Source organism: Haliotis asinina, chromosome 1 (assembly GCF_037392515.1).
Source record: "Haliotis asinina isolate JCU_RB_2024 chromosome 1, JCU_Hal_asi_v2, whole genome shotgun sequence".
In the NCBI taxonomy this organism is placed as follows: domain Eukaryota; kingdom Metazoa; phylum Mollusca; class Gastropoda; order Lepetellida; family Haliotidae; genus Haliotis; species Haliotis asinina.
The window spans coordinates 59,693,125-59,717,313 of NC_090280.1; the positions used below are offsets into that span (position 1 = coordinate 59,693,125).

Here is a 24,189-nt window from a genome sequence, read left to right on the forward strand (position 1 = left end):
ACTTATGGAAAAAAATCCAGCTTTCTACAGTTTCCAAATCTCCCATCTAACTGGTGCGGCTTTTTCAAACAATAAGGAATTATTTCTATCAAATGAGTAAGTTTATATTTACGACGCTCTTACCAACATTCAAGGCATATAATCAAGTCTATTGCAATTTAATTAAACAGGCAAGAAATGTTAGCATCATGATGTGCATTATAGTATAGTATAGCAACACTAAACAATGCTGTAGCAGTAACATAGGCCCTTAGGCCCTAAATACTGAATAACATTAATTTAAATCTGAGTATCACCACGGGGGACATTATATAGTGTCTATCAAAATAGACATTCAGAAATATACATTCAGAAAAACATTAAAATATTTTGGCATTTTATAAAGCCAGACAAAATGAGTTAATAGCACTTTTTCAGATAACTATCGTGGGTAATGTGTTTGAGCTGCATATTGGTATATGTTTTGACAACTGATTAAGAAAAACCTTAAACAATATTGAAAGGGAATACAGTTCAAATATGGCACTGTTACAATTTAACATTGATCATTAGGTAAGTCAGTAACTGAATACGTTTGGGCCGCTTTAATAAAGTTCCATGTGCATATATTTGGAATCTAAAATCTAGTCAAGGTTCAGGAACTGTGAGACGACCTAATCCCTGACCAGCAGACATGTTAATTCCGAACAAAAGTGCACATACACAACAGACATGGCTGAAGCTGCAGCCTCCTTGATGTCCTTGTCAGACAAGATCAATGTTTATATGCTGAGACAGGAGCCGTGGAGTCCTGACTGGGCAGTAATCATGTCTACTGCACTCCATTGTAGCCTAATGGAGGAAATCATGCCATTTGTCACGGCGATCAAAAGCATGAATGATTATGATTATGTCAATTTCGAAATGATCCTATGCACATTGCTCAACAGGTAAATGTTTTAAACATATTTGTTTCTGATACATTGTTCAGAACTGGATCAGCCAAAGGTTTATATCAATGCTTCTCCAGACAAAACAACATTAACAGATCTAGGTAATTCTAAGTTACCACAGAGAGCATGATACATGTTATAACCTTGTTTGAAATAAAATAAATTGTTTCTTATGGCATCAAAATTTGGCCATACAAAAAGATAATGAAGGTAAATGACCAACAGGATAACCAATGTCATGTAACGATTTAGTCAACAATGTTACTTTTACAACCTGTTTAAATAAATAAATAAATAAATAAATAAATAAATAAATAAATAAATAAATAAATAAATAAATAAATAAATAAATAAATAAATAAATAAATAAATAAAGAAAGAAAGAAAGAAAGAAACAAACATTACTTATCCTCTCTGAGAAAAACATATCATCTTAATAACAACACTGGCAGTTCTACAAAGAGGCAGATTGTGCAATTACTTCCTGGTTGAATAACCCCCGGTCAGTTTCTCCGAGCTACTCTGGACAGTGTACCAGACTGATGCACAAACAGGCGGAGGATTGATAGAATCATTTTGCCATCTTTATGAGCGTTTCCTGCACTGTAATTCTACAGGAAATATGAAGTAGATACGCCCGAGATACTTCAGTATCCAGACATTAAACGCTGCCGAGTACAAACATTTACTAGCACTGAGTGAGACGAGGTAATATGAAATGAAATAGGTCTAAAAATGAGTGAAAAGTTATTGCACTTATTACACGTGTGTGCATTGTGTGTGTGCATGCATGTATGTGCGAGGGTGGTAGAGGTATGTGAAGAGACGCAAGCCTGCCAGTTTTATTCAGGTATAGCTCACTGAGGTAGTAACCATCATGCAGATCACAATAATCTGACACTTCCCTGAACCACATTGTTTTCCCTGCTTCCAAGCCCTTTCTGCAATGCTAAAGCCATAAATGAAGCATGTCTAGATTTCTTCAGGTTCTGAATCCCTGATCTCCGTCTCAATTTAAATAGGTTTATTTATAACAATCAAAATAATATACTCAGAGACTAAGTGATAGTCTTCAAGATCACATGTGCCCTACATCTGACTCAAACACAATATTCTGACTCCAAGCAAGCCAGCCTGTCTGGTATACCCTTTACCAGAATACATGGCACAATAACAACAAGTTCAGCCTTTAATAATGTGATCTGATATAAAATAACTGACCGCTGACTCTCCAGGCAAACACTCCATCCACTTGACCACAGATCCAGCCATTAGCATTATGAAACATCTTCTAGCAAGGTCTTTGCTCTATTAGTGTGTGGCAATGCCAGTTTTGTCATGGTTGTCAGAATGTTAGGTGTACTCTTTGACTAAATTTAGTTTCTGAATATACATAATTTTGATAGCAACAAACTAACCTATACAAACTGAAAAGGAGCCCCAGGGAGACCAGAGATTGAACCTTCAGAAATGCAGACTTGCTTTATTTAGAGACTTAGCACTGCAGGAAGGGCTAGGCTGTAGGGAAAATAATGTGGATAGGGACTGTGGGACAGGCTAGAGTACTCTGAGCCAATTAGCCAAGAGTTGATTAAGGGTAGGGATAGGACTGCACTCTCTCAGGAGGGAATAATAATAATAATAATTACATTTATAATGCGCCAAATCCAGACACAGAAAGTGTATGCTCATAGCGCTACATGAGAGATACGAACATCACCAGGTTAAGAGATTGCAACTAGAAAGATTAAAGTCTATAGAACTGGGAGAAGAGAAATGTCTTGAGACTGTCTTCAAACATTTGGAGAGTTAGGATTCCTTTAAGATGATCTGGGAGTTTGTTCCTGGGAATTGAACCTATGACTGGCATGATATGCAAACACTTTACACACAAGGCCATTCTACCATCATGAGAACACTTGTGTTGTATCCCACTGTTACTTAGTCAATTATACTGTCATACTCTCCTACCCAGAGATTCATGTGGCCAGCCAGCATATTACCTCAACCACAGGATTCGTCACATCTTACACAGGGCATTCAATGTAATGTACATATTTCTTAAATCTTTAATTTTTTAAGAGTCTACACATCAAATTAAATATCATTGCTGAATGATTTGGTTTCAGTGAGAAAATATCCTATAACGTGTAACACTATTTCATTTGTGTATTTCCTTTGTTTACATGTGTTGAACAGCACCAAGTGCTACCATCAATGCCTTATGGAGAGCAAATGATCCAGCCCCTTTAATATATAAATTTTCATTGTAATACACCTTAGTTTTGCAGTTGTAGAAGTATATTTATGCAACAATGTAAACCATTATGGAGACTGCGCAGAATCGCTTCCATTGGGACAGTCTCTTTTTATTTACCAATATGCGGTACTGTTTATAAACAAGAGAAAAGTCCAGTCACGCAGCGATGTCATGCCAAGTCATCACTGTGCCAGAGTGTAATTCTGTCATCACCCTTGAAAGACAACCATGACAGATTGCATATTCCAAAACCACCTGTGTCACCTAAGTACGTGTCTACCTGAAAACACCTGTAGACAGGTACAACCTTGACTGACGACCCTGATGACAAGAAGGATATTCCAAGACCACCTGTGTCACCTGAGTACGTGTCTACTTGCAAACACCTGTACATTACCTGTTGTAGGTAATCAATGGTGTTGCGTGTCACATATCTCACCTGTCAATCAGAGTCAGGTAATTGATTTCTGTAGAACTGACATTGACCAAATTGTGGGAAGGTTAATGCTCAGGTCATGGACAGCTTATTGGAAATCTGATGGTGTTGATTGCGTTCTTTTCTTGAGGTAAATATCTACAGGAAATATGTTAGTGGGATACCATATCCAAACTTCATACAATGTAGCGACATATATATAGTGACCTTTTAACAGACTTGGGCTTCAAGGATCAGTGATTGTGTCTATGAAAGCAATACACATACAGGTAAGAATTTATAGATGTCAGCAGGATATGTCCGAGTGGGTGAGTGAGTTTTACGCCGCTTTTAGCAATATTCCAGCAACATCACGACAGTGGAAACCAGAAATGGGCTTCACACATTGTGCGCATGTAGGGAATTGAACCTGGGTCTGCATCAGTATGATGAACAAATGCTTTAGTGAGTGAGCGAGTCTAGTTTTATGCCGCTTTTAGCACTATTCGGGGATCATAACAGTGGACACCAGTAGGCTTCACACACTGTATTCATGTGGGACTTGATCCCAGATCTGCAGTGTGATGAGCAAACATTTTAACAAATGAGTGAGTTTAGTTTTACACATCTCTCAGCAAATCCTACAGCTCTATGGATGTTGTCTGTAATAATCAAAACTAGACCAGACAATCTAGTGATCAAGTGCATGGCGACTGATTTAATCACTAGGCCACTAAAACCATCAGCTGGATAGCAACTCAAACCTCAATGGCTTACATACATGATTGTCTCCTTTAAACACACTCTGGCTTTATCGATCACTGATCATATCTTTGAAAGGCATTTAGAAGTAATACACATAAGAGCAGAGAATTTATGGGCGTGAACTTCTTTATGAAGAACACAATGTTTTGGAGTGTATTCTTATGCATCCACCTAATGTGTACCTCAAACTAAAGAAGTTGACATCCATAAATTCTTTTATCACTGATCATATTTCATTATAATGGATACCAACTATATCATAAATGATACAGTAACAATAAGGAAAATTTATAACATGTACTAAATTCCAGGGCAGTGGGATAGCTTCGTGGCTAAAGCATTTGATCAATATGGCAAACACCCAGATACGTTTCTGGCATGGGTACAATCTGTGAAGCCCATGATGTTCCCTCTGTGATATTGCTGGAATATTTCTAAAAGCGGCAAAAAAATAAACTCATGACAACCCACCAGGTGATTGCTCATGACAACACATTGTTAATACTACCCTGACAATGGATCAGTATGTGTTCCATTTCATTCTCAACTCCCTAGGGAGTATCTAACAAGGTGAATCATGAATGTTGCTGGTCCAGCTGATTTAACGGAATCAAATGAAAGCCAAAGTAAATTTTCCCATCTACAGCTGAAGCTTGTTCACAAACATCCAACAAGAAGTTGGAAACAGCAGTTGGACATCATTACACCTTTAACAGTATTCCCAGTAAGTTACATGAAGTCAGTTTTGTGATTGTCAGGGAAGTAAAGTGGATCAATGTATCAATGTTCATTTGAGGTTTGTTATTACATGAAGACCTGTGAAGATCAGAGTCAGAATTGGTCTTCAGTAACCCATGTTTGTCATAAGAGGTGACTTACAGGATTGGGTGGTTAGGCTTGCTGACTTGGATGATATATGTCATCGTACCAAAGATGTGTAGGATGATGCTAATGGTGTACTGTCTGGTCCAGATTCAAACTGCCACCACACAGCTGGAAAATTGCTGAGTGCAGCATTAAACACAAAGATAAAACAATAATACCATCAAAATAATGTATCAAATCTACAAAAAATTGTAACTTTACAAGAAATTAATAATTCCATAAACTTAGATTCAGACTGTGACTGAAGCTGCATGTCATGGGTGAGTCGCTTTTAACAAAATTACAAGCAATATCACTGACCAGGGACACCACAAATGAGTTTCAGACATTGCATTATGGAAATCAAACACTGACCATCGGCATGCGGAGCAAACAGCTAGTCACAATTCAAACAGTTATTCTATTTGGTGAGCTCATAAATATCAAAACATAACACTTTAATTGAGAGCTAAAATACACACAAATCCAGTGGGAGCCAAGTTCAGGCTAAGGGATTACAGCAAATTGTAAATAACATTGAACCTAATATTGCACACCATCTTTGATGACTGTTTTTTAAAATTTCTTTAAAACAACAGCCGAAGTCAAGAGGGATTATTTGTTGTCCCTGTCAATGACCACTGTGAGTATTTATGCAAACACACACAAGGACGACGCTGACATCATCTCAAATAGCCAGCCATGATCACCGCAGCTCTCAACTTCCTGCACCGGCCTGATTCATCACAGGGGGGCGCTAATGACCATGGCTATTTTGGAGCTGAAGGCAAACACGGAAATTAACAACCCTGCGGTTGCCGAAAACTGTCAATCTATTTGTCAACACAAAATTCCTGTTTACATATGATTAGGGGATGTGTATATCAGAGTCTCTTGCATGTCAAATATGTCTCATCTTAAATGCATGTTGCCAATGTTTTTGTTTTTCCTGTTTGGTCATGTCAAAGATTTTTTGAAGAGTCGTTTATTTCATATGACAGTATGGAGTTGTGAAAGTAACCCATGAACAGGTTTTCAAGTAAAGAAATGTCAAGAATTCCAGTACTTTTTTGATGTTCAAACTAACCAGTATTTTCATAACTTTTTCACTCAGAATATTTTTTGTGTGTACATAAAATCTTAATTCATAATTTCCATCAACATGATCACAGACCTCTTTAAAATGACAAATATCAAGAACATGATAAAATATTTAGTCTTTTTGAGGGTAATATAAGTGTATGTCCAGCTGTTGAGTAAATATTGAACATCGTTATAAAAACACATTCTTGTGACACTTTTCAGACTGGACCAAATTTACAGAATCTCCAAGTAAGCTACATCATCCACAAACTGACCCTTTTAAAAAAAATAGGTTACAGTTGTTTTCTTGCTGTATATTTACGCAGTACTATTTCAACTACAGGATCGTTCTGTAGTGAGTGCGTGAGTTTAGTTTTACGCTGCACTCAGCAATATTCCAGTTGTATGGCGGCAGTCTGTAATTAAACGAGTCTTGACCAGACAACACAACTGGAATACAATGATGCAGTATTCTTTATCAGATTGGACAAAGTTTACAGTATCAGCACCAACTAAGCTACCCAATCAACAAACTGACAAGAGCGATGACATAAATTTAGCTTTTATTTGTTTTCTTGTGTATTGCCACGGTATTATTTCAACTGTATCATGTCATTCTGTAAATGATCCGATCATTAACAATCTAGTGATCAATATCATGAACATCATCTAGATCTATAGGATATGACATGCATCAAGCAAGAAAGTGGATATAGATCCATCGAATGTGGATATCCCATCAGTCACCTCTTGTGAGTGAGTGAGTGAGTGAGTGAGTGAGTGAGTGAGTGAGTGAGTGAGTGAGTGAGTGAGTGAGTGAGTGAGTGAGTGAGTGAGTGAGTGAGTGTTGGGATTTGAATCCAGGTCTTGGGCAGGATGAGTGGACACTTTAACTACCAGATTATTGAAGAGGCAGCAGTATACAAGACCATATGCCAGTATACATCAGTAGGTGCGAGTATTTTCACACTCTGATTAACCGGTAATGATTCTTTTATCAAAGTGGTAAAACTGACAATAATTAGTCAAAACTTTGAAAAATACATCACATAAACACGTGAAGGAAAACATTACTAAAAACAAAGACAAAAACAGCATATTTGACAAGCAACAGTCAAGATTAATTTCAGTTACAATTGGACTGCTGTCCTGGAGGTTGAAAACGCTGTGTTTTACCTCTTATTTATGGCATGTCCCAATCAATAATGTCACTGAGTAAATATATTTTCACTATAATGGCTTGTACTGAGTCTGTCTTTTTATAACAATGACTTGATGCATTCAGACATGCTTAGTAAATCCCTTTTCAACAATATGTGCAACTATTGTCACTAGTATTCATAACATATTCACTACTTTTTACTTTTTGCTCACACAAAAAGCCTGAAATGACTGGCGTCTGCAAATTTGAAGACATTGGGGAGAACAGTTCATGAGATATCATGTAAAGAGTGGGGACATATGTGCACGCATATGGACGCTGCTGAATACACTGTCTTCAGTTCCGCGTTGAATGATGAGTTACTGAAACAAACTTTAGTTCCACTGTGACAAACACTGTGACCTGGACAATGACATGACATAGCGAATATACAACTAAACAATGCACACAGACCTTTTCAGTACAATATTCCTAAGTATTTCCGTGTGTTAGAAACAGGCAGGCATTTAAGTGAACCAGCTTTTGGACTTCTGTGACTTTCCAGGATTAACTTCCTTAATTGGTTCAACCAAGGCCACATTTGTGAACGTTTGTTACAGCTTCTTTTGTGCTTAAGATGGTGGTCTCTAAATAATCATGGACCTGACGATACAGTGATTAATATCAAGAGCATCAAATTATGCAGTTGGGATATGACATGTAAGAATTCAGCAAACCTGACCACCTAACCATTTTAGTTGCTTTTACGTAAAGAATGGTCTTCTGAAGGATAATTCTCAGCTGGATAAACTGACCATAATTATCATGTGTTCTGCATGCAAATGATCCATAGTTTTCCATAGAATTATCATGCTTATACTCACATTTTAAATTTAATCCAAAATAATCATTTGTTTATGACTCTGACCATTCTATTCATGTAAGGAAACTGAGAGAGTCAAATAAAAGAACACAAGAAAATCCAAGTGTTACTTTAATATTATCCAGATTTCATCACCAGCCTTGAATTATGAGACCTCTTTGAAGAACAGATAAAGAAACACTGCCATGAACTGGTGTTCCCTTACTTGTTTCCCTCAGTATATGTGCAGCGCAGATAATGCACAATGACCAAATCATACTAGATGAATGTGACGATAGAGAAAAATGGACCTGCAGCATATCTTGACAAATATTTCATTTTGAAGTTTGAAGGGCAGATCATGGTTAAGGACAGATAACACAATCGATTATGTTTTCAACGATAACAGTAACAGACAGAACAACTAACTGACAACATTTTCCTGTTAACACATTAGAAATATAGTTGTATAAAATGTTGGCCCTTTTTTTCCTCTTTCGAATTTGGGTAAGTGAGTGAACTGGATAGGCATAAACAAATTCAAAATTGACAAAACAGCAACAATGGAACATATATGTATACTGATGCTTGCACCAGTTAAACCACTGACAAAGTGACGAATTTTGACACATAAGTACAGAACTTCTCAAACATTTTGATACCACTCTGGTGACAAAAAACCCTCCTAGAAATAGTTTGAGGTTTTCAAGGATTCAAACCTGTTATCATCAGATCCTGGGATACAAAAGGGAAGCAAATTTGCACAGCCAATTGCCTTCTGATTTAACACAGACTTAAGGTTTGGTTTGGTTGAACATCACACTCAGCAATATTCCAGCTATATGCCATCGGCTGGTAAATAATTGAGTCTGAATGTGACAATCCAGTGGTCAACAGCATGAGCATTGGTCATTGGAGCAATGGGAGTCACTGAGCCTGACCATGATAATCCTGTTAATTCCCTTTAATGACAATTACTAAAGACCAATTCTAACTTGGTATAAGACTTAATAAGTTATATACAGCACTCTGCAATTTATTCCGGCCATATGGCAACAGTCTGGAAATAATGGAGTCTGGACCAGACAATCCAGTGATCAACAGAACGAGCATCGTTCTGTACAACATGGAACCGATGACATATATCAACCAACGAATCCTGTTAGTCGCCTTTTACCACAAGCATTTAATGGTAACAATGGGTTGCTGAAGATCAATTCTAGCTCTGGATCTTCACGGGTATAAGACTTAGGGATATATACAGCTCAAAATACTCACTCTCCTTTATGGATGTTCACAATACTGCTTCTTCTGCGCCCAGATCTCTTCATGTTAAATCCAACTTAAAGTATTCACATGTTTCCTGATTCACCACACAACTAATTCAAGCCATCATGTCCAAACATCACTTCATGTGATTATCCATCTTTGCTGCTGTTCATAGCATTTTCTTGACATCCATTTCCACTGAACTGTTGCATGTATACTGTACTGAGTAATCCATTCAAGTTATCAGTATACACCTGTCAATTTCATAAGCACTGGACAGTGGTCAAATAATCAATTCCAGTTGTCTGTGTCAAAAGTACTATAACACCAGGTGATTTACATAATCAGTTCCAGATGTCCATTTCATAAGTACTTGAACACTAAGTGACTTAAATGATCTACTCCAGTACTCAATTACACAAAATAAAACCCTTTAACACAAAGTGATTTCATAATCAGTTGAAGCTGTCAATTTCACAGGTACCTCAACAGTAAGTGACGTCAATAATCTATTCCAATTGTCAATTTCACTTTGACAGCAAGCGACTTACATCAACAATGCAGTTGTCAATATCATCAGTACACTGAACACCTAGTGGCCCAATAATCAATTCCAGCCGTCAATTTCATCACCACTTTCAACAACTACAACTTAAATGATCCAAAACCACAAACACTCCAAACCCGAATAATTCCCGATGTTCAATGATCATGTCGACTTGATCCACTGGAGGTGTGGAAAGGAGCCCCGTGCAAGATAACACTTCCCTGTCGTAATCAGCCTTCTCGTCCAGTACATGCATCCGTCAAGATACAGTTCTAAGAAAGCAGCACGCTGTTAACCCACAATGCTCCGTCACATTCATAAATGTCATTGAACTCTTGTGACAGTCCATAATGAGACAGAAAAAGTACTTCTAAACCCCCAGTGTCATGCAATCAACACATTTTCTTGCATTCATATTTTGTTTTTTCTTATGTAAGTTTCTTTTCCAAAGATGTTAAAACTCTCATTTGCTGTCTCAGCTGTTCGTGAGCAAGTTGATCAAATCCGTCAGTTCGAGGCATTGTGTTGTGTGTGACAGGCTCTAATTAAGTAACACAATCATCCAAACTTGAGTAACTGTTTCAGAAGTCCTCCACGACAAATTACAGCCATTAAGAACAATTGCGATAATGTGAATTTCACAGGTACTGTGAAGTCTTCACAAAATCACATGCTTATGTATACCACTGTTTTAAAAACAATCCATTGTAAGGTCTTTTAACACATTTAGCAAGATGTTTGAAGACTTTTTAAAAGCCAAATCCTCGAGAAACAGCAAAATAACTTTTTTAACTGATGAAATACATCAGAACAGTTCAAATACACTTAAAAATCCTGTGAAATCAACACCAACTTGAAACTGACAATAATAAGGCTCCTTGTTTATGCTTCTATCATAAAACACCAATCCTCTTCAAAGAAGAAAATAAATTCTTAATTCACATCCAACCATCTTAATTTTGCTCAAACTCTGTTGAACTCTAAACTCAAAATGATGAAACTAACATGATTTTATGTTAATGTTGATAAGACATGAAATGAAACACCACCATCACAGAACAGTATATCTCCATATGACGTACACTATTTCCAGCTGAATGAAACAAGCTCCGGTATTCACAGAAAGCACAAAAAGTCTTTCTGAAACTGACAACTCTTTATCTCTATCCCACCGAAAGCACATTCCAATTGAGTCTCCATGACTGAATATGAAATTGCCAATATCAGTTCCAACAGATGTGTGTCAAAGACTCAAGAGCAGGCGTTTACTCGGCAACTTCACAGTCGTAAATGAACAATCTAGGGCTAAACCACACCTCTCACTTTGCTTCAGTGATTTCTATTTTGCCCAGCTAACACCCAGTGTCAGTGTGCTATTTACCCAATCCATGGCTATGAGGTGCATACCAATCTGGGGCCTTACAAAAGCATGGCCAGATTTACCTCTGTGTAAGCAGTTTCTGCTTTGGCTGTTGAGTCACAGATTACGGCTTGGGACGTCACATATGTGATATTGTCATGATTAGTTTATCTCTCCATAACATTTGTCAAGGTTTCCTGCGTCAAGTCGACCTCATCCTGGTACTAGGTCATGTGACCTTACACGCTTACTTCACAGAGGACTAAGGAAACCTGCCCTACCCTAAGGAGGTGTTAATTTTCCGATTTGTAACATAGTGTCAAAGTTTCAAAGCAAATGATAGCTAGCATTTATTGTTGTTATATGAGAATGATCATAATTTCAGATGATTATGGCTATGTCAGCAGTAGTGGTGTTCAAATAATTGAAAATCAATCGAAAGAAGGAATAAAAATAAATACTGAGACATATTTTCAATTAATCAAATCTTGTTTTAGTATATGAATGGAGTAAACTAACCATTATATTTTATGAATATTCATGTGCACTCAACAACATTAAGCTATGTAGATTTTAAGCACTTTTGTTTTTGTTACAATTTCAGTCTCTTTCTTGCATGTTTGCATGTGATTGCATAAAAGTATTAATTATAAAAAAACATTAATCAGGAAAAATCCTGGGAAAAAATACTTAAAATCGGTGATTACATTAAAATGTATAATCCATAATCATTCACAGGTCCACTGCTAACTGATAATGGATTTGGTTGCTGATTCCCAAAACTAGTCAGCAGTTTGACAGTCATATATCAAAAGCTTGTGTTCAAGCTTGGACCAAACAAACCAGTGGTCGAAAGTATGAACAATTATCCATAACATCTTGGTGTCATCCAGGTCTCCATATAACGTCATAAGTCATTCAGTATTGTGCATGTTTTCATTAAATTTTCTCATTTAAAACAATTCTAATTTATCTCATTTTGAAGTTTTAAGGTTTGTTGTTTTGTTTGCTGTTTAATGCCACACTCAGCAACATTCCTGCAATATGGTGGTGGTCGGTGAATAATCAATAATCAGATCTAGACCAGTGATCAACAGCATGAGCATCAATCTATGCAATATGGATACACTGACATACATCAGCCAAGTAATCAGCTGTGACCACCAGATCCTGTACGTCATCTCTTACAACAAGCATGGGTTGCTGAAGACCAACTCTAACCCAGATCTTCACTGGTTCAAAATGGTTTATTAATCAGTTGACATGACACAAGTAGTTTGTCATACAGACAATGAAGTATATATATCCAAAAAAGCCCATGCAAGTCTAGAAAATGTGGCAAGTCTAGATTTCCGTAGCTTCTCAAGGCTCCATTTCATTATGTTATTTTTTTTCACTATGAACGTTTTTTCAATAAAATATGTTCATTTTAGAGACTAGCTGTTAGTCTAATGACACCAGGTAACAAGCCTGTTGACTGTTATCACATCTGTCACCAATTTGATGTTTACTCCACCTCCAATCACTTCCGATGCCATCTGCCTCATATAACCCAACCATATCCTTCAGCATTATTCTTAGAGTCCCAGACATGTGTTTATGAGATTCGGTTGAGTCTGCTAGGTAATTTTATACCCATGAGAAGTGTTTTCTTTATAATTAACACTATCTTTACAAACAACTATACATATGGTATATGAATATCATAATCATCAACAAAGAGCTCTAAGAATTACTCAGACATATTGGTCAGCATATAAAAACAAGATATGACACTGTTTGTCCCAGTACCTGAAATATATATCTTTCCTTCACCACCCTCTGATATATACTGTGCTGGAAACACCAAAACAAAGCAAGTCTAAATATTCCCCAAGTTCAAAATCTCCCATCTCACTTCAGCTGCCTTTTCTCTTTCAATGAAGGCAGCACCTTTAGATTGCAGCCCCACAAATTCTCGTGAGGATGTTTCTGTTACGTTAACATAGCCTAACTTAACCCTAACCTTAACCTAACCCTGATCACCTACAATTACATAAAAGAGTAAATTATGACATGATTTTAAAGTTTCTGGTGCTGTATTCTAAAGGAAGGCCCCATATTATTTTCCATAAAAACCAGCACTCAGCAGCTTCTAATACAACTGTCCTAAGTGAATGAGTGAGTGAATGAGTTCAGTTTTACGCCACACTCAGCAATATTCCAGCCATATGGCGGCAATCTGTAAATAATCAAGTCTGGACCAGACAATCCAGTGATCAACAACATGAGCATCGATCTGTGCAATTGGGAACCAATGACGTGTCAACCAAGTCATCGAGCCTGACCACCCGATACCGTTAGTCGCCTCCTCCGACAAGCATAGTCAACTTTTACGACAAGCATGGGTTGCTGAAGGCCTATTCTACCCCGGGACCTTCACGGGTCTGTCCTAAATGTAGCAAGTTTGATTAACCTCAGGTTCAGAATCTCCCACCTCACTGACACTTCAAATGAAATAAACTTATTCGCTGCAGTTAAATTCATGTATTTTCAAAGACTAAGCATTAGGCTTATTGTTTTCCACCTAAAACACATGTCAATAATAGAGTACCCTGTTTCACAAACCTGACAGGGATATTTTTCAACTGTCTTCAAATAAACCATCGGGCACTTTAAGGACGCTAAGAATTTATGTCCCAAACAAGAGGTGTTAGTTTTGTTTCATGTCATTTTTAGCAGCAATGTCACGGAGGGCTCCAGAAATGGGCTTCACACATTGTAACCATGTGGGGAATCAAACCAAGGTCTTCAGCATGATGAGCGAATGCTTGAACCACTAGGCTACCCCCAGAATGCACTCACCTTCCCAAACTAGAGGAGGAAATATTCTTGGTTTATTTCTATACTCAGTGTTTGTTATTTCATCTTGAGCTGGATACAAAGCAGCTGCAATTTACAAAGTTTGCTCGTCCCTTTCAAAGATAATACTCTTTTCAAATTGCCAATCCCCAGCTTTATGCTGTGATTCAAACTGAATTAATCCTCTTCAAATCACCATTTCCCTCGTATTTGTACAGTAAACTTGTGCAAACCTCATTTATCTCTCGCTTGAATGATGAAAATTCCTGCTCAAAAATGTTATTTCTAAGTATGCCCTTCAGGCATTGAAAACATATTTCAATGGCATCGTTGTGATCGTAACGTCGCTGTTGGCACTGTTTGAGAATTCCAGATCCTGCAGTGCCAAGCTACATCTAAAACATTATTCCAGTGCTAACAATTTAAATTCCAACTAGTCAAATATTCTCCTTAAATAATTTTAATAATGACAACGCATCAATGATTCAATGATAAGTCAATATACACCAATAAAAAAATAGGAGGGGATATTCCATTTTGCAAGCATAACACAAGCCAATGCCAATGCATACGAGAAAAAGTAATATCTATCTATGGGATTTCGAATTCAAACCGCTCACAAGAAGAATCTAAAGAATATGGAAGCAGAAGAATGAAGAAGTAATTGAGTGAGAGAAAGTGAGAAAGTTTTATGGCTCTTTTAGCAGTATTCCAGTAATATCACAGGAACACCAGAGATGGGTGTCACACCCAATCAAACACATGTTTTTGGTGTGACAAATGAACGCTTTCACTACTCGGCTACCTAGCACGCCTGGAGAACAACTGTAGTAGTCAATGCATGAGATTTTATGTTGGTTTTTGCAATATTCCAGCAATATCGCAACACCCATGTGGAAATCAAACCCAGGTGTTTGGCATGACAATCGACCGCTTTAACCACTAAGCTACTCCTAAGCATTAAAACTATAAGAAGAAAACACTGAAGAAGGAGAATAAGACTGAGAATAAGGATTAGAACAAAAAGAATATGATTTAAAAGGGACAAAAAAGAAGAATGAGACAAAAATGACTCATAAAAAGTATTAATTGACAGAAGAGGTTCATGCAAAATACACCAATTTGCACTCATCAGGCATGTCAACATATCTATTACATGACTTGCGATGTAAACATGTACTTTAACATCTTGTGTTGGGAAAATAATATGAAAAAGAATGAAGACACTTCTTTACCAGAATTACCAAGATAAACATTGCAAGAAAAAACAAAGCTTGGAGTTACAAGCTATTGCAGTGAATTTCAGTCTTAAAATTCCCTTGGTTTAAAACAATCGTGACTTTTCACACTATCGGATAAAATGCAGCAATTCCTAGTCCACAGTCTGCTTGGTTTTCACATTATTCAATGAGAAAATTGTAAGAATTTGCAAAAATATTCTTGAACACACCTCTTTAATTCACCTACGGTGAAAAAAAACCATTTTAACAGTTTCATGTAAGATGGTTGGATTTTTCTGAGAATGGCACCACTTCCTGTGAAATATTTGCCATTATGTCTCTTTCCCATCTCACTCCAGGGATACGGCAAAATATCCCATGAACTTCCCAACATCTTAACAGATAAACAACTTTGGAGAGGAATACAAACATTGTACTCTGATTTTGAATTAAATTATGACATTGAGTTATATCTTTTCCATTTTTCATTGTGTGATCAAGGTTATCTAGTCTGGGAACAATAACCTCATGCTGTGGTTTATCTTCCATTGTTTTTCATTTCCACATTTAGTGACATCTGAGAAGGCAAATTGTCTCTCGCTAATTACTTTGTCAGTTGACTCAGATGACCTTGTTCTCCAAGCATACTGCTCAGTTTTTTACATAGATAATACACTAAATGGATTCTTATAACATATTCATATATTGAATACAGAGTGGGGTAGTCATGTGGTTACGGCACTTGCTCGTTACACTAAAGGCCTGGGTTCTAATGGGGGGGCAATGATTACTGTTTGATAAGTCTAATTTGTATATTAGGTTGCTGTTCAAACACTAAACAGACCATTAGGACCAGGCTATAATCCAGTGATTGAAATCATGAGCATCAATCAACACATTTGGGACACTGCCCTGTTCACTTTGTCTCAAACTACTGGAATATTGCTGAGTGTGCAGTTAACAACAAACAAACAAAACTAAGTTCATGAATTAACTCAAACACATCCCATTATTTTGCTTCTTTGTTTTGTGCTTAACACCACACTCAGCAATATTCCAGCTATATGGCAGCAGTCTGTAAATATTCATTCTTATATCGAACAGCATTTTCCCAAGAAAGTATTTACATACTCGAAATACATACACCTGTTAATTGCACAGAAGATATCTGACCCTACCCTTATCAGGGCCAATCAGGAAAAGCATTCGTTTATCATAACAAAGATCAGATTTTCTTCCCCAAATGGCTGTGAAGCCCATTTCTTGTGTCCCCTGATGTGATATTACTGAAATATTGCTAAAAGTGGCATAAAACTTAACTCACTCTCTCTCACTATCCTTATCACCAATTTTAGCATCCGTTTTTGAAACAACAGTGAAGGAGTTGCCTTAAGTGCTGGTATTGTGATTTGTCAAGTGAACCAGTGCATGTGAGTATAAACAGAGTAGGGTGTAGCAGCACTCATTGCAGGACACCTAAACGGTTGACCTTGTTCTCCCTAGTTTGGCATGTGGTGAATCACAACAACTTTAGATGCTATTTCTCAAGCGAAGTGAACTAGTTGACTCCTGCAACCATTACAGGGTGACATAGTTATGGGAACATGTATAAATAGTCATAATGGCTCTCCAAATGATGGGGGACTTTGTGGAAAACGTGTCTGTCCGTGCTTTTTGATTCCATTGTTGTACATGTCAGTCATGTTGTATATTTCATAGCCTTGACTTATTACACGTTACAGTGTTTTGGTTGGGAGTTGCCCGTTAGACCGTGAAACAAGTGTAAACATGAGAGGCATATCCTTCCTTCCCTGGACTGGTCCTTCTCTCACTGTTATTGTAGTCACAGAGTCACATTATTTTCCCTTCTGCCTAGCCCTCCCTGCAACAGTGTGTCTCACAGTCACTGAACAACATTTTCCCTTCTGCCTAGCCCTCCATGCAATGTAGTCTGTCTCACAGTCACTGAACAACATTTTCCCTTCTGCCTAGCCCTCCCTGCAAAGCTAAAGTTCTAAATGAAGCAAGTCAATTTTTCCCAAATTCATGGTCTCCTCAATCTTCCAACTTTTCAATTTCAATGGGTTTATCTGTTACCATCAAAATTATAAGAAAAGCAAGATTTATGGATGCCAACCTCTTCACTGTGACATTTTGGAGTGTATGCTTGTATGCTTACCCTCAGTGGAACTGAACCCAGGTCTACAACATGACAAGCAAACACTTTAACCACTTGGCTACCCTACTGCCCTTTCCATGCGTACAGTCCACAAACAATCTGAAATTCAACCATTTTATTGTTCATCCAGTACATTCACTTCACATGTCAAACGAAATCTCACATAGAAGCTGTTGTGTTTGTCAATGCCGGAACAGAGCCTAGATGTCCAAATATTACTTACAGAGATGAAAAATTAATTTGACCTTTCGATATTTGCACACAGAAATACTAAATGCTTAAGGTCAGTTTCAGCAATTTGGGGTCATTACTGATTTAAATTTAACAAAAAATATTTTATCCGTCGTAACCACAGTTACACTGGACAATAGAAATCAGGATTTTTTTTCCAGCATAAAATCTGCATAACTAGAGCAGGGGTAGAATAACACTGAAACTCATGTTATCTTCACTCATTTAAAGCATATTTAGTGATAAATAATGTAGGTTTGACTAGTGATGTTATGTCTGCAATATTCCAACAGCCCCCGTTCCCCCTACATTTGAGGTGTAGCTGAGCAAGCTTTTTCCCTGAAAATTTCAAGGAGTGTTATGTAACTCTTACCCTAAAGTTATTTCATCTGGGCTACAAAAAGTTTCTAAATGCTGTCATGGTTGGAAATGTTCCAGTGTTATTTAACTGACTTGCCTTGGCATGTATTTGTGATGAATATCACTGAGAGGACAGGATATGTTCTGTTCACAAACACCTGCTGTCAACTCCTTTTGATGGTTAGTCTTAAACACATGTTCATCTACAGGTTGGAATTGTACAAGCCATATTTTTGGTTGACATTTTCAATCAATACAATGACAACGTCAGGTAGTTTATATAATGTCTAACTATTGTATATAATATCTAACTAAGGATGCTTCAAATTACAAAACATTATTTTATGGGTACTAAAAATGACTGATATGAAAAATGTAAAGCCACATGTTGGTGCTTGAGAAACCTGTTCTTATTTTAGGCTGAACCTAGACTTGCACATGTCTCTAAGCTAAACATAAATAGTTCAAATAATTTCCTAAAGAATAATTAATAAGAGAAAGGGGTCCTTGTTGTCCACTAATAAAACCGCCCCTTGAAAGGATAGAATTACTCTACATCCATGGGCTCAGCATTCAGTACAGCCTTGGAGCAAGGCTAGGCTGAACTATACACCCTACATATATTTCTTGTTACCTGTGGTTGGGGTAAAGACAGTGACAATGCTTCATTGAATAAGTATGGCTCCTGGTATCAAGTTTACTTCCTAATACAATGGTCATGTAGAAAAAGACACACTTTAGGTTAACCGACTAAGAATACAACAACACATACCTAGGGCATGTAGAACTAGACTCTAAGTCTTGGCTGCAATGACAATGTCTAGACTTGAATAACTGATCATGCTTTAGACAAAATCAAAACTTAGTACAAGATGATGCAGAGAATAATGTACAGGGCCCTTACTCTCGAAAAGTTTGTAGCCCTAAGAATTCTTAACTTTCATCGTAGCTAATGTGTTAGGATCGGGCTTAAGACGTTCGTATCCCTACAAACGTTTCAAGAATAGCTAGCCTGGTGTTTAAACATGTCTCTTAATTTCAAATTCAAATGTACACCTTATCAAACATTTTCCGGACTTAGTTATTGCATATAGTATGAAGACAAGCATGACAACGACGATGATAAGCTATTTATATAGCACTCTCATCTAGTGGTATGAAGACAAGCATGACAACGACAATGATGATAAGATATTTATGTAGCACTCTCATCTAGTGGTATGAAGACAAGCATGACAACGACAATGATGATAAGATATTTATGTAACACTCTCATCTAGTGGTATGAAGACAAGCATGACAACGACGATGATAAGCTATTTATGTAACACTCTCATCTAGTGGTATGAAGACAAGCATGACAACGACGATGATAAGCTATTTATGTAACACTCTCATCTAGTGGTATGAAGACAAGCATGACAACGACAATGATGATAAGATATTTATGTAACACTCTCATCTAGTGGTATGAAGACAAGCATGACGATGACGATGATGATAAGATATTTATGTAACACTCTCATCTAGTGGTATGAAGACAAGCATGACGATGACGATGATGATAAGATATTTATGTAACACTCTCATCTAGTGGTATGAAGACAAGCATGACGATGACGATGATGATAAGATATTTATGTAACACTCTCATCTACTGGTATGAAGACAAGCATGACGATGACGATGATGATAAGCTATTTATGTAGCACTCTCATCTAGTGGTATGAAGACAAGCATGACGATGACGATGATGATAAGATATTTATGTAACACTCTCATCTAGTGGTATGAAGACAAGCATGACAACGACAATGATGATAAGATATTTATGTAACACTCTCATCTAGTGGTATGAAGACAAGCATGACGATGACGATGATGATAAGCTATTTATGTAGCACTCTCATCTACTGGTATGAAGACAAGCATGACGATGACGATGATGATAAGCTATTTATATAGCACTCTCTTCTACTGGTATGAAGACAAGCATGGGATTTTAGAAAGTTCATATACCAATAACTTTTCTAACTGAATGAGGGGCGGTGGGGTTAAAGCCTAGTGGTTAAAGCGTTCGCTCGTCACGCCGAAGACCCAGGTTCCATTCCCCACATGGGTACAATGTGTGAAGCCCATTTCTGCTGTCCCCCGCCATGATATTGCTGGAATATTGCTAAAAAGCGGCATAAAACTAACTCACTAACTCACTCACTCAGACTGAATGATACAGACAAATGCAATTCTCAGGTTTTTCCCATCAAGTATACACTCAAACACCAAAGTGTGAACACAGACCTCTTTTCTTCATGACTGTTTAATGTGACATGCTTTTCTAGGAAGAACAGAATAAGTGCCTGAATAACATTTCTTTATATTTCACTAGACAAAACACGCCAAACAGTATTGTGATCATAGTCAGTTTGAAGAACAGCATTAATTGGCCATGCTTCACTTAATAAGTACATAAATTACCTACTCATAAATTGCAAAATGTTCAGGTAATCTGATCAGCTAAAAATGCATTATTTTTTTTTTATATTTATGTTTTCAAACATTTCAAAAGAAATAAGACCACACCCATTACTGATGCAGGTTATGAAGTAATAACAGTTAGCTAAACTTATGATTTCAACCTATTTTTTTCTCACAGAGGGTAAATGTAAACAAACCACCACCCTATTCTGATTTACACAGTATGCAACCCAAAATTAAATACATATCTGTAAACACGTTTAAATCCAATCTTTATTTTTCAGGAGCAGAATTAACCTGAAAAATTCAATTCAGTTTCCATGTTCAGAAGTTTCCAGAATTACAATCTCTTTAAAACCATTATCTACAAATAAAATAACAAAGCTAAATACCTTTGTGTGAACAGTTTACCCAATTGAATGCTGACACAGCAGATTTCAACATTTCAACATTAATCTGTCCAGAATAAATATTTATGAGAAAAATCTTGTTTCCAATGAGTCTACTGGCTTTTCCCTTCCGATAGCTAAACGAAAATTAATTCGCATTGTGTCCAAGCAAGTCAAGTGTTGTCAATATTTCTATTGACACTGAATGGGCGAGTCGTCAACTGGAAGTGCTAGCACAAACAACATGACACAAAGTTAGTCTCTAACAAACAAGGATAAATAGGTCTTGCCGCATAGATGAAATGTGAGCAAGATCGGGCAAGAATACCTGTTCTAACCTCGGCATACCTGATCCTTCCGACGACTATTTCGTTATTGATTCTCGTTATACAGCAGTATATGTTTATGTCTTTTACACAGCTATTGATAGAGCAGAGAACGGCGCAGGTAACAAAGACTGGCTTGAATGGCTATCACACCATTGTTTGAATAATGTTTTCTTGAAGAGGAAAACACTTTTTTAGTGGTTTTATTGCATCATATCTTTAAAGCTGACTACAGTTGCTAAGGAATGATGAAGTCTGTATTTTACTGGTACAATCAAGTGTTATCTCAGAGGTAAATCACGTCAGTTGTTATTTATTTATTGAGCATATTCCTGTGTGTCAACCTGTTTCATATCCTCACAGTGTTAAACAAGAGCTAAAACACCTTGACACAGCCTGTGAGTCACACAGCCTTAAGTGTTGTTCCCTTGTAAAGCTTTATAGCTTTAAAGTGCACCATATCAATGGACTGAATATCCAAGGCATTCTATCTCCAAACCTTGCTAACTTCTTGCATTTAGTGAGTAAGTTTGGTTTCAGCAATATTCTAGCAATATCACAGCACGATACACCAGAAATGGGTTTAACACACTGTGCCCATATGGGGAACCGAACCAGGTCTTATGTGTGATGAACAAATGCCTTAACCACTAAGCTTACCTTCAAGTATTCAGCCTCCAAACCTTGCCCATCTAAAGCTAAACTACCTCAAAACTACCTGAAGCATTAAATTTACCTACAAACACTGGCTACCACAAGCCTTCAACCTCCAAACCCAGCCTACCTCAAGCATTCAACCTCAAAACCTTGCCTACCTCCAGCATTCAAACTCCAAACCCAGCCTACCTCCAAAAAATGCCTACATCAAGCATTCAACCTCCAAACCTCGCCTACCTCAATCATTCAACCTTAAAACCATGCCTACATCAAGCATTCAATCTCCAAACCCAGCCTACCGTAAAGATTCAACTTCTAAATCCAGCCTACCTCAAGCATTCAACCTCTAAACCTTACCAACCTCAAGTATTCAACCTCCAAACCCAGCCTACCTCTACACTTTGTCACTGTAACATGTAATAACTGTTGGCCAACTTACACAGTGCAAAGCAATAACCAGTCACTTCAACAGCCACAACTACATGGCAGAGCACCAAGACTGCTGACACAGCATTATGCAACAGCCACTGACTCACCACCTTGTACAAGTCATCCGTTACATCACCAATCAATACAGTAGCAGCACAGAACATAATTACAAACACTAATCCAACACTGCAACTATTAGCCAGATGAAACATACATGCCCTTAGCCATCAGCTGAGTGAAATGTACATGACTCAATAACTAGTTTGTCTCACAGTCCCTGAACAACAGTGTTGCCCCTTCAGCGTAGCACTTTCTGCGATGCTAAATCCTTAAATAAGGCAAGTCTGGATTCCCTCGGGTTCAGGGACTGTTATCATGTGAGTGAGTGAGTGAGTGAGTGAGTGAGTGAGTGAGTGAGTGAGTGAGTGAGTGAGTGAGTGAGTGAGTGAGTGAGTGAGTGAGTGAGTGAGTGAGTGAGTGAGTGAGTGAGTGAGTGAGTGAGTGAGTGCTGCTTTTTCGCAATTGTCCAGCAAAATCACGCTGCGGGACACTAGAAGCAATGTTCACACATTGTACCGATATGGGGAATCAAACCTACCTTCTCGCAATGAAGAGCAAATGTATCAACCACTAAGCTACCCCACAGACCCTATCCAATTCACTCCAATCTCCAAATTCACTTTGGCTGCTTTCAATTTAAATGGAATTATTTGTTTCTGTTAATATTATCCATATTTAGAGACTAAGCATTAACTTACACAATGCACATCTTCCCTTACCCACACCAACATGGCACAACGACTGTACATGTCGACTTGTTTCCAGAAAAACAATTATTGATGTAAGTCATTATTATTATCATAAAACCAACAAAAACAAGTATTCATTAAAGAATACTGACATCCTTGGCTAACTTATCAAGACTTGCATATCACAAAGATAAATTACGTGAATGTCCATGGGCTTACTTACAATTCAATACTGATTAAAGGAATGAGGATATCATATACTGTCAGATAACTTGTTACTCAATACACTGCAGCTGTTCGTTCTTCAAGATAAAGAGTGCTTTGATCGCTTTTCAAGTCAGTCATAGTTATCTGCCTTGTTCACTGCACATTAGACTGTAGATGATACTCTACTATTATTTTTTTCATAATAAATATTATCAGAGATATATATTTTCCTACTAGGAAAAGGCCAATTATATTTCTTCTTCTATGAATCTGCCTGCCATATCTTTTTAAGAATGAGAACAAAAATAAAATTTAATTTTCCCCATTCAAAAATACAATTCTAATGTTTTTAGTGGCTAAAACTGTAACCTCACAAAATACTCTGAGTATTTGGAAGGAATATTACTTTGATTGGAAATTTCATTTTTATTTTTTTTCTACCTGCCTTTAAGTTTTCAGAGGATAAAAATCTGTAAAACAAGATTTAAAAGTAGTTTGGATTTATCTGAATTTGTAAAAATTCAGGAGACAGTTACTTGATCACTTTTGTAACAATGTGTCAATGTTTATTTCTTCAGCAAAATGTTTGTTTACTTGTCAAAGTTTGAAACTACAAACCAAATTTCAA

The 24,189-nt window shown here is 37.2% G+C and overlaps 1 protein-coding gene across 3 annotated transcripts in view; it reads right to left on the bottom strand.

Moving 5' to 3' along the window:
• The window catches only part of LOC137295231 (uncharacterized), a 72,162-nt gene that overhangs the window by 34,381 nt on the left and 13,592 nt on the right, over nucleotides 1-24,189 (bottom strand). Inside the window, exon 1 of one of the 3 annotated variants that reach the window (XM_067826567.1) lies at nucleotides 9,601-11,348. The exons of the other annotated variants lie outside the window; for them this stretch is intronic. Within the exon in view, the coding sequence (XP_067682668.1) occupies nucleotides 9,601-9,653 (53 nt within the window). The 5' untranslated portion in view covers nucleotides 9,654-11,348. Of the gene's footprint in view, nucleotides 1-9,600; nucleotides 11,349-24,189 lie in introns of those variants that run through there. 3 annotated transcript variants of the gene reach the window in all.